A 12,190-nucleotide genomic window follows, 5' to 3' on the forward strand; every position below is an offset into this window, starting at 1 on the left:
GCTTCTCCCTAAACTGACCTCACCCTATCTAACAAAGCCATTTGCCACTGGGTTTTGGTGTGGCCCTGCCACTCTTCGCGGCTTTCCTCCTTACGCTGTGAATACTTAACTGTTCTCCAGGCTGACGCTCTCGTATAGCTACCCAGCTCTGCTCTCAGCCTCAGCAACTCTTTCTTCTCTTTAACGTGCACCCAGATCTTTCAAGAAGCCTTGCCTAAGCATTACAACCTGTGCATTCAAACTTCCCTTGGAAAATGTGTGCTTAAACTCAGAACCAGACAAATCGGAATGAGATTGCATATGGCCACAGCTTCATGCAGAGAAAGCAAGATTGTTAACTGTAAAATCTGCCAAGCCAAATAATAGGTTAATTGCTGTACCATTATAATATTTTGAAAGAACGGCTTATGTCACCTAATAATTTTAAATGAAAGGATAGGGGTGCCTGGATGGCTCAGTCTGGCAGGTGTCTGCCTTCAGCTCAGGTCATGATCCCGGAGTCCCGGGACAGAGCCCTGCATCTGGCTCTCTGCTCAGCAGGGAGTCTGCTTCTCCTTCTGCCCCTCACCGTGCTCGTGCTCTCTCGCTCACTCTCTCTTGCTTTCTCAAATAGATAAAATCTTTTAAAATAAATAAATAAATAAAACAAAAGGATAATCTTCCTTTTTAAAGGTTATGTGCTAGCCACTTTCTACCACTAATTTTAAAAATCGTTAATTTTAAACATATGTACAAACATGTATGTGTATATACATACAACAGGCCTCAAACTGTATAAATATCACAATGATATCAGTTACCAAATTATCAATGTTCTACAAAATAAGCTACTGATTCTCGTTTGTTTTAAAATGAGAATTACTTATATATATATGGCTTCCTAATTTCAATCATGGCACATTTGTCAATAACTTCATTCCAAAAAATAAATTTGAATTCAACTTATTTATTAAGAACAGCCACATAAAGATCATGGAAGGGGTGCCTGGGTGACTCAATCAGTTAAGCATCTGTCTTCAGCTCAGGTCATGATCCCAGGGTCCTGGGATCCAGCCCCATGAGCACATGTCAGGCTCCCAGCTCAGTAGGGAGTCTGTTTCTCCCTCTGCTCCTCCCCTGCCATGCTCTCTCATAAATGAAATCTTAAAATAATAATAATAATAATAATAATAATAATAATGGAAAAGACCAACAGCGCTTTTCCTGGGTAGAAATTTAAAAATATTTTTTAATGAAAGAATAATTTGTTAATGGAAAATGCGGGAATTTGCAAGATTCAATGGAACTAAAATATAATTCTATAGGAAATGTTAAAAAGGAATGGAATTAAAATTGCCATTCATTAAGTGCAGACTATCCAAATTCAACAGTCTCTAGGCACTGACATTTTTTCCGAAAAAAGAAAAATCCAAGGGGCAGCCCTGAACAACTCACTAATTACTTTGAAGCTATACAGTTTGCAAATTCCTCACTCTTAATTCAGCATAGTTTGACATAATGAGATGGAGTTTTTCTAAAACTGATACTACTATAACTCTCGGTGGAAATGCGGGTACCCTTTCAGTAGTGTGAGTTTTAATGAGATGGAAGCTAGCCAAGTACCAGATACTCAGGCTAGGAAACAGAAGAAACTGCCAGAAAATATTATTCAAAACATCAAGAAACTGATGTCTAAACAATGTGTTTAACCCTTATTCTGGTGATCAACAGTGTGAATGAATAAATTATTCTAAGAGAAATTTTAATAATTACAATTTACTCACATTATGAATAGTTAAAGCTGAAAAAATTACTTTTTGGAATAAATCTTTGATTTTATCAAATAATAGAAGAAAATCTTCTGGCGTCCAAAATAGCATTTGACATTATTTATAGCAAAATATTAAAAAAAAAAAGATTCTAACTGATTTTTCCTTTTAAAACTAGAAGTAGCTCCCTTGACCTTTTTTAAGTGCCCAAGAACACTCCTTTAAATTAATAACATATTGAAAATTTTAGTGTGTCAGGAAGGAACTAATGTACAATTGGTAGTCTTTTCAACATTGTAAAGTTATGCTACTTTTTAATTCAGAACGTATTCAATTTAGCTTGTATAACACCACTATGATTGTTAAGGTAACTATGGTTTATTCATTTTATTGACTATTAAGTAACAATAAGTACTATGTTATGTGGTGATAAGACATGAAGATAAAGATGACTATAATTCAGATAATGATTCTATTTAATTGAAAAAAGGATACAAAATTATACAGTTCATGTTTTTAAGCATTTTTTAAAATCTGTGCATAAAAGGAAAATTAAAGAAAATATTTTTAAATTCTCATTCATTTCTCTTTAGATGATGAAATTATCTAGTATTTTCAACTTATTTCTGTTATTTCCAATTTTCTCTAAAAAGCAAAATTTAATTTAAAAAAAGACCCAATGTGTTCAATATCTTTAAATGGTTTCAAATATTTGTATTGAAAATGACAGCTGAAATCTTTCTTTTAAAAAATCTATTCACTCCAAAGAACACCTTAAAGAATAAAATACTTCCATCTCATTCAATTCAAATTCGACAATTGTGTTGCAATTTGTGGTTTGCCCAACACTGAACTACAGATCACATTTTCTAAAGGTCACCATTTTTCCCTCTGTCCAACTACACAAATAAACTTGAAAGAGAGAATACAAATGATCTGTTGCTACTTTCTGAATGAATTTCTGAGCATATACTATGAAAATTACCAAGAAAGTTAGCTGCAGAAAGTTCAACAGCTTTCCTACTTAGGTCTTGAGCTGGATACTTTTTATGCATCATATTCAAGCTAATATCTCAGAAAGAATCTTGAAAGAAGAATTAAATTAGAATTCACCAAAACAAGAGTTGGTTCTAGAGAATGGTGGAATAGAAATCTGGCCACAAACTCAATGGCTACCATCTTCCTTGAACATAAGAAGTAACGGATAGCATGGATATATTAAAATAAATACACAAGTTTTTACATTTCTGCATGTCATATCATTATCACATTAATTTTTTTGTATTCTGAGATATAACTGATGTAATCCAACTCATTAAACATTATAAATAAAAGTATAATCAGGTTTATTTTTCAAAAGATTTAAATAATTAAACACTGGCTAAAAGCTTAAGTCTCATTCCAAGTTCAATTATTTCTTCTTCAAGTTTTGAGCTAAATCAATATGATCAGTTGTCTGATGGAGTCCCTTACTTAGAAAAGGATTTTACTTATACCTGGATTATACAAAAATACCTAATATTTTGATAATATATTCAAATAGATGGGGGAACATTTAAACTTTTCACCAAAAGTTCTAAGCATGCTTAAAAATATATCTTGATTAATTAATTTGTATTATTCACACCACAATATGGTATAGTCATTGTTTTTGGTTTTGGCAATGAGCAGATGAGCCTGGCAGTATTTGCCATCCTCGTGTAACTCATCCAGGGTCCAACTGTGGGAAGAACTTGGTATATGGGCATTGATCAGCTCTGCTGAGATCTATCAACATCAGAGCTCCCATTCATACAGTATAAAGTAAGAACACTTAAAACCTGAGCTCATGGAAAAGAAATAGAGATTTTGTGATGGAAATGACCAAGAAAACAAAAAAGGAGAAAGTTGGTGTTAGCACCCAGATTGTTTCTTAGAGGAAACAAACCACCAAAGTTAATCTCTACATACTGATGCCTTATCTCTTCACTGTTCTCCAGTTGGTCTCTGTAGATTTAAAACCCATATGGAGCCTCTGTTCCATATTTCTTAAGCCATGACCGTGGGCACCAAGGAAACCTCACTCCAGTCCCAGCTTCATATTAAACAGCTGGGTAAACTGGACAAGTTAGTTCTTCATTGTGGCCTTATTTCCATCATCTGAAATGTTAACAGGGTATATTGGTTGATCTTCAAGATCCTATTCATCTCCAGAAATTCTATTTTTGAGTTTCCAAGTCCTAGCTGAGGATATACACTTCACCTAAAGACCCAGTAGTCACACTTACTGGAAAACTAAATTTTCTTTGCAGGAAGAGAAGGGAAGGTATTCAGCTGCAGCCTCAAATTTCTTTAAGTGACCTGTAGCAAGTATTGGCAGCCAAATTCCTGCAACATGCTGTGTATATATGTTTAAGGAAGAAATAAAGCCTTAACTGGATACTACAAAATGTAATTAATTTCTTCATCATATTTCAATGAAACCTGAGCCTTGGAAGTTTGTGCCAAGAGGAGTCATCAGACAATTTATGACTAAATATTCTGAAATGTCCTGTCTTCCCCACTAATCCATATCTACCAGGGTCTGAGGGCTTGTTTCCCTAACATCCCTATTCCCCAGGTAATGAGGTCCTGAAGGCTACAATCTTCCCAGCAGTAAAAGAACATTTTCATGGGACTGAATCCAAAGTCCATTTCCATCACCCCACATAGGCTCTCCCTCCCCTACATCTGACACAGACATGTTGAAGATGGTATTCTATGCCCATGCCTCTGAAGGCCCTTTGCTCTTAGATTTCTTATCTAGTGCCCCAGTTTCCCAAAACATAGGAATCATTATCAAATTCATCAAATCATTATCAAATTCACTTAGATTACCAGTGCTAATGGTGCAAATGTGGGCGACCACACCATCTGGGGGAGAGGGAAGGAAGTGAGACACAGGAGCTGTGTGCCCATACAAAGGCATAAAAAAGGAAGAAAACAAAGAGAAGGCTAAAGCAAAGGGGACAGGTGGTTCCAGCAGGGGAGACAGGGCCAAGAAGGAACAGAGTGGACGGAGTGGTGCGCCTTCCTCTGCCTTACTTCCACCCACCTCAAGCACAACAGGGGCTTTTGGATATTCTCTTGAGCAATCAGGTCACATGTCATATGTAGACAAACAACATTCCTAAATATCAGTAGTCTCCTCTCAGAGCATTAAAACGAATTAAAATGCCACCTTATAAAAAAATAGTGTGCGCTTCCTGACACATGGAAAGATAGACTACTAGGTCCCACATGTAAGCACGTGAGTATTTGCAACTGTATTATAGCCTGTAGCACAGAAAGGGATTTTCAGCTGTGCCAGGAGTCAGACAGCTCCACACCTCCATCCCTCCCCTAGTCCACGAGGAACCTCTACACAAGAGGAGTTGGTTCCCGGGAGAGTACACCTGAGTTTTGCTCATTGCGCATCTTTTCCCTTTACCTGCAGCAAGCATCCTTCACTATTTATGTTCTGGACGATGTCTTAGGATGCTAACAATGGGTTAGAGAAATGGTACACAGGTGAGCATCTGAAAATTTGTGCCCCTGCAGATGATAAACATTCTTCTCCCCTCTGGGACTAAGAGATGGCAACAAAGGTATGTAGTAGCAAGGAGCCGATCTGTGCCTCAATCCCATGTTTAAATGGGGTATTATAAAGGCATTTCTCTATATGGGAATTAAAGTCACTTAGCAACAATTAATGTATTTTACTTCATCTTGTCTTTTCTCCTACAAGCATAGCTTTGAAATTCTAATTAAAATCATTGGGGGAAACAATGTGATCCAATTTACTAACCATTCCTTTTATAGACTAGTATGTCATCATATTACTTAATATGACCCATTTATTTTTTTCAAATAGAAAATAACTTACTTAACCTCATTTTATTTAATGTTTGTGACCGATTGCAATTTGATAAACTTACTTGTCAAAGTCTGTACCTTCAAATCTGCAGTGCAAAAATGCACTATCTTTAAGTAATAAAGTACTTAAAATTTGCACTTAAAATACACAAAACACCCTTCCTCTGTAAGCAAATCAAAGACATGTTTATATGCATACTGGCTGTATAGCTAAAACCAATTTAGAGTTTTCTGTATTCTACAGTGAATATATTACATGAAAAAAATCAAATATATCCATATGAAACATAGTATAACTTGAAGAAAATAAATTCATTCCTTACTTTCTGCACTCACGCTGGCAATACCAGGAGCCGTGAGTGTGTACATCACTCCTACTCAGCTATTTCTTTGTATCTCTGTGTTGAATGCTAGTGTGTTTTGGCCAAATATAATTTTCTACCTTGCCAATAGTTCTGTTTTCCCTTATCTTGCCTTTCTCCTCCAGCTGCTCTACCTAAGAAAGAATTTCTAAGCTCTAATGTGCCGCAAATGAATTATTCATGTGGGAAGTCTGTCTTATGAGGGAGTTCACTATTGGTATTTCGTTTTAAAACTGATAATTACCTACCTGTGCCATCATCCACATTCTCCACTTCCATCACCTCTGTATTGATCCGGCCACGAAAAAGGTACCGATGTCCATCCGTAGATGCCTTGCTGTTCTTCAACCGTCTAGTAATGGAATGAAATCACAAACACTTTCTTATTAAACTTAATAAAAAAAAACAGTGTTGAAGCAATATGATGTAAGCTATTCTTTGAAAAAAACAAAAAAGACACCAATGCAATCAATGATATCAACTGTTAGGCTCTTGGTGTTTTTTACTTGTGTCCTCCCATTCATAACAGCACTGGTTGCTTTACAAGATGAGCTTATGTACTAGCTTTTGTAAACAAATGGAAGCTTTGGACTAAGAACAATATAAAATTGGGTGGGTAAATACGTGCTTTTGCTCAATTCAGAACATCAAAGGCACCGAATCAAAGTCTGACACGCACTAAAAAGTAAGTTATTTTAAAATTTCATTTGATTTCTTGCACTTTCATTTCTCATTTTTTCAGTAACTAGCTGGCAATTTCCATTTTTTTCAAGCTCTGGTAAAATTGAGTTAGTATACTTATGATCCCTCTGCAAAGAAACTGTGCTGGAAATTCTTAAATTGAGTGCTATCCAGCTGAAAATATTTTTCCTATATTGTTTCTATGATATGAGACCTATATACTTGTTGAATAAGTCTCTCAATACATTTATAATCCTTTATAAGGGTCTTATTTATTTTTAAAATAGTCAAAAACATTCCAAAATTTTGTGTGTTGTGTCTAGTACTGGTCTTTCATCTTAAAAAGTATGAAACACAAAGCTAAAATATCCAGGTTTATAGATGAACATTTGTAATAATGAATTATGTGGTTAAGTGTGTTTGTAGTTGAATCACTGAACATTCAAGGACAAATTATTTTAAAAACAGTTTTTTTTAATTAAAGAGGAAAGAGTCTAATAAATGATTCAGGAGGATTCAAGAACACCTAATCACTCAAAAGATTTCAATTAACATGAACTATTCCTTTTGACTCATTGACAAAAGTCTGGCTAATAACTTAATATACTGAAATAATTATTCGTTTATTGTGTTGTACAGACACATCTGGCAAAAGTGAAGTTCACCAACTTCAGTGTCCCTCTCCTCCTCTCCCCTGCAGTTAGATATCAGCCCTGGAGCAGGAGAGGCAGGTGCAGGGAGGGGTCACAAGGTACTGTCCCAGTCCCTGAGTTCCTTCTTTGAAAGAGAGTATATATTCCTGGCTTATCTGTCTAAAGCTTCACCAAAACATAGTAGTCCTTTATTCCTACTAGAGCAAACTAATTAAATAGATTAATTAACCTGATTTAGGGTTTGTCAGCCCCAGGCCTTCACCATCTTGCACGCCTATGTTCATTATGAAAGTGACCTCTAAATGTCCTTTGCTAATAACCTTAAATAAATGCTACCAATTAGGGATTCAGGCCATATAGTATGCAAGTTGGCATTATAGCCAGCCAAGTATACAGAAGAATGCAGAGCAGACTAAATGTAGGTAGCTGCATATTCTCCCAGGTAGGCCATAGTATTATGGTGTCTTGCAAAAGAGAATTTTTTCTAAGTTGATACATCATACTTCAATCATTTTTTTTAAAAGCTTAATATCCTTGATAACAGTTTTAGTCATAGGCAAAGAATCATGGCATGAAATCTGTCACTGGGTCTTATTTTCCAAAATATTAATTTTCTTTGTGATCTCGTTGTGAGTTCTCTACAGGCTTTTATATTTCTCTTGACCTCTAGATAATAACACTCAATATGAAATTCCGGCAAATGTCTGATCAATATTGTAACACTTAGCTTAAAAAGAGAGATCTTTGGTCCCTTCAGAACAGGGTATATAGACTGAAAAGCCTATGCTTTGAAAATAATTCTGCTCTATATTGTAATGTCGAATATTTGCATATCCCGATTCTATGATTTCCCTCCTAATTATGTGTTTTAGTGGTCATCAGGATACACGTTGCAGGAATGTTCATAATAGCAGAAAAACTAAAACAAACAAATAAACAAAAAACTAAAGTCCATTGATGAGAGAATGAAGAATTACATTCTTATCAATTTAATTGTGATAATATTCAACCAGTGGAATATTATGCAACAGTTAAATGAATAAATCTATTCTTATACATATGGATACATAGTTTATAAACTATATTGTATACAAAATATAAATTGCAGAGGACAAAATATATTATGATATTATCTTACAAAGCTCATTAACAAGCCAAACTGAGCCATATCATGTTTTATGTATCAAATATTATACAACACATTATTTTATTTAAATACTAATTTCTCCTAAGATTAATAGCATTAGAAATATCCAGAGCTGAGATGTCTAATGAGCACTTCTGTCTTTTGTGAATGGAACTCTAGAATTAAATTCATCAAGTCCCTGGGTTGTGCAATTAAAATATTATGGAAATTTGGAAAAGGTTCAATTTACTCATACTTACTAAATGATCTTTAGAGCTTCACTAGTACTTGGTAAAGGGGATGAAGTATTCTAAAATGAAGGGAATAGATGGTATATTCACACTACTCCAATTCAAGAAGGGAACAGACAATAAGATTTATTCAGTAATTTCCATTTCTAGTCACTATGTACTTTGTCCATATTATACATACATTAAGGATATTTGCTCAAAAACTGTAGGATTTAAGGGGCGCCTGGGTGGTTCAGTCAGTTAAGTGTCCGACTCTTGATTTTGGCTCAGGTCGTGATCTCAGGGTCCTGGGGTCAAGCCCCACCTCAGGCTCCAAGCTAAGCTGGAAGTCTGCTTCTCTCTCCCTCTCTCTTTGTCCCTCCCCCGACTCATTCACACACCTTTCTTTCTCTAAAAATAAATAAATAAATCTTAAACAACAACAACCACAACAACAACGTCATGATTTTAATTTTACAAAATCTTTCCTGGTGTTTACCTATTTAACAATGACAGCTGTAAAAATAAATGATATCATTGTACACGGCTAATTTTGCAAAAACTTTGGACTTGAAGGCAGGCATATATATAAATAAGTATGAGATCAACTGTAATTAAAAAAAAAAAAAGATCTCATTCTCAAGTGGATGCCTTTAATAACTGCACTTAGATGGATGTGTTATTGACTCCGTGGGGGAAATCCTTTCACGATGTGTATCAAATCATCATGTTGTACAACTAAAATGTCTTACAATGTTATTTGTCAACTAGTCCTCAATAAAGCTGGATAAAAACAATTGTACCTAAACAACTTGAATCACATTACAATTTTTAAGGAGTTATACACAAGTAACATTAACGTTTTTTCTACATCTTCCTAAAACCTATTTTTATTAATCCTGATCTTGCTACAAAACACAAAATCTACAAGAGCATACTAAAAAAAATAAACATCTTCATTTTCATATGTGGTAAAAAACATCTTTTTTTTAAAAAAAGCTCATTAAGGCAGAGATTAACAAGTATCTTTTTTTAAAGATTTATTGTTTATTCGTTTTAGAGAGAGAGAGAAAGTGCGTGTGAATGGGAAGGGGCAGAGGGAGACAGAGAAACTTAAACAGACTCCACGCTGAGTGCAGAGCCTGATGTGGGGCTCAATCTCACAACCCTGAGATCACAACCTGAGTCAAAACTAAGAGTCGGACACTTAACCAATGAGACACCGGGCGACCCACAACTATCTTTTGACTTTAATACTAACCTGTTCCCTTTCATCAAGGCACATGGGCTGTTCGATGCTTTCTCAGTTAGTGTCATTGTATTTTCACACTAATGTCTCATGTGAGGGAATTCTGATAATAAAATCCAAGAGGTATAACTCCCATGTCACTAACGTAGCTGCCAACTTTCAGAGAACTTGCTCTGGGCATCTTGTTCATTGACTTAGGAAATTCCATTTCAAGAGATGAAGAATGACGTTCTCTTAATCTTGCCTCATAAATCAGTCAGTTTTGAGTTTCTCATTCTCACTTTACCAGAAAATCTTTGGCTATAGTTTCCTAATTTCTGAGTCTAGAATAAACCACTCACTCAAACCCTGCATTCTCAACCCATCTGTTTTACCTTTATATTTCATGAAGACTTTTAGTACCATTTCACTGAAACTATGTATCCTAGATATGATTAGGAAGAAGCATATAAAGGCTCAGGAAATTTCCCAATTAAGTGCAACTTTACTATTTTGCTTAATCAACCTCCAAATATTTTGCCAAGAGTTCAAGAAAACATCCTATAAGTACCTTCTGAAGAAAAAATTATACCCATGCTTTAAAACAAATCACATTACATCGATAACACTGCTACAGAAAATTATTTAAACTAATGATGGCTAAGCTATACAAGGAACCTGTTTGGGTTTCATTCATTCATTTACTTACTTACTAATTTATTCTCTTATTCAACCTTTGGAGTGTCTATTACATGGCAGGCCCAGTCTCTGGGGAAATAGCACAGAATAATTAACAAGACCACTGTCCTCATGGACTAATCCAGTAAAGGTGGCAACAAATAAATAAATAATGAAGAAAATATTAGTATGAATTTTTTAGATATTGATAGAAAATGGCTGGGAGGCTACACTAGATGGGGTGAAAATATTTCCAAGGAAGAGGAGGAAATGACTGGAACAGCACTGGGAAACATGGAAGACACACCCACCTTTCCTACAGGACCTGAGGCATGTGGTTTAGCAACACAAAAAAATTTTTTTTCCTCCAGAAGGTTCCTGAGGAGGTAGTGTTATTGAATGATAGTCACATTTCAGTCAGGTTTTACAAGAAGGTAAAGAGAACAATCAGAGAACAGGCTAAGAGTATGTGAAATTAACTGAGGAGATCCTGAGTTCTCAGGAGCATAGGGGAAAAGGTTGAAACTGTGAGACTGATAATTTTTTTTATTAAAATTTTTTTGAGTTTAATAAGCAATTTCTGAAGTATTACCTGTTTATCACCTTACCTGTGTTTCCTTTTGCAATACACCAGAAGATTATCAAAAAGGAAAAACACCCGTTCTTGAATATTTCCAGAAGAAATTTTCAATAAGATGCCACACATTAGCATCTCAGTGCAGGTGTCGGTGATGTTGGATCCCTAGGTCAGAAAAAAATGGAGATAGTGTCTGATGACTTAACAGAAACTTTTATGTATAATTCTTTTTCTCCTTAGAAGTCTGTTTGTTTTTATTTCGAGATACAATATATGGACAGATTAAAAGTTCAAACATCATAAATATTTATACACTGGATGGAGGTCTCCTTCTCTCCCAGACTCTCCTGGTCAGTCTCAGCAAATACAACTGCGGGTAAGAGATTCTGTGTCTCCTTTTAGCTCTCGTACACATGCATGCATACATAAGCACGGATGATACATGTTACCTATGTTCTTTTAAAAGGAGATGATTTCAAACATGCATAACATTCATGTCCCTAAAACTCCTCTCCTCCTCCTCTCATTCCCTGGTGTGGGAAAAGAGCTCCGTGGATACATCACAAAGTACACAAAATTCTCTAAATTTTTAGCAGGTCTCAATTTATATCTCCACTCCTGGGAGGGAGAGGAAGGAAAAAAGAAGAAATTAAAGGAAAAAAACTATTTAAAGAGAGCAACCATCCACAGAGCCTTTTACCCAACTTAAAAGTTAGCACAGGCACACTCAGTCATTAAATGAGCCCTCACTGCGTGCACACTAAGGTCAGATGATTCGTGACAGAACTGAGTCTTCACACAAGTGCTAACCATTGAGAGGAGCCACAGATGGAAGGAGCCTGAATCATGAACAGACGAAAGCTGCACAATGAAGGAGAGCACAAGCACTGGACTGTTGCGCGAGCGGATCAAAACTAACTAATTTGAGCCATTGTAAATGTGGCAGTCTATTTGTTTCTACAACCTAAACTATCACAACTGAGTTAGACAAAAAGAAAAAAAGAAGTTTCCAGTACTTAGCTGCTAAGCATGCT

The 12,190-nt window shown here is 35.6% G+C and overlaps 1 protein-coding gene across 2 annotated transcripts in view; it reads right to left on the bottom strand.

Annotated features, from left to right (window-relative positions):
* Positions 1-12,190, bottom strand: part of PREX2 (phosphatidylinositol-3,4,5-trisphosphate dependent Rac exchange factor 2) — a 274,481-nt gene that overhangs the window by 170,154 nt on the left and 92,137 nt on the right. For both annotated transcript variants that reach the window (XM_045810140.2, XM_087864839.1), the window contains 2 exons: positions 11,188-11,321; positions 6,232-6,335 (listed from right to left, as the gene is read on the bottom strand). In XM_045810140.2, the coding sequence (XP_045666096.1) occupies positions 6,232-6,335; positions 11,188-11,321 (238 nt within the window). The remainder of the gene's footprint in view (positions 1-6,231; positions 6,336-11,187; positions 11,322-12,190) is intronic.

The sequence above is a fragment of the Ursus americanus genome, chromosome 9 (assembly GCF_024610735.1).
Source record: "Ursus americanus isolate L20-20 chromosome 9, mUrsAme1.1.p, whole genome shotgun sequence".
NCBI lineage: Eukaryota > Metazoa > Chordata > Mammalia > Carnivora > Ursidae > Ursus > Ursus americanus.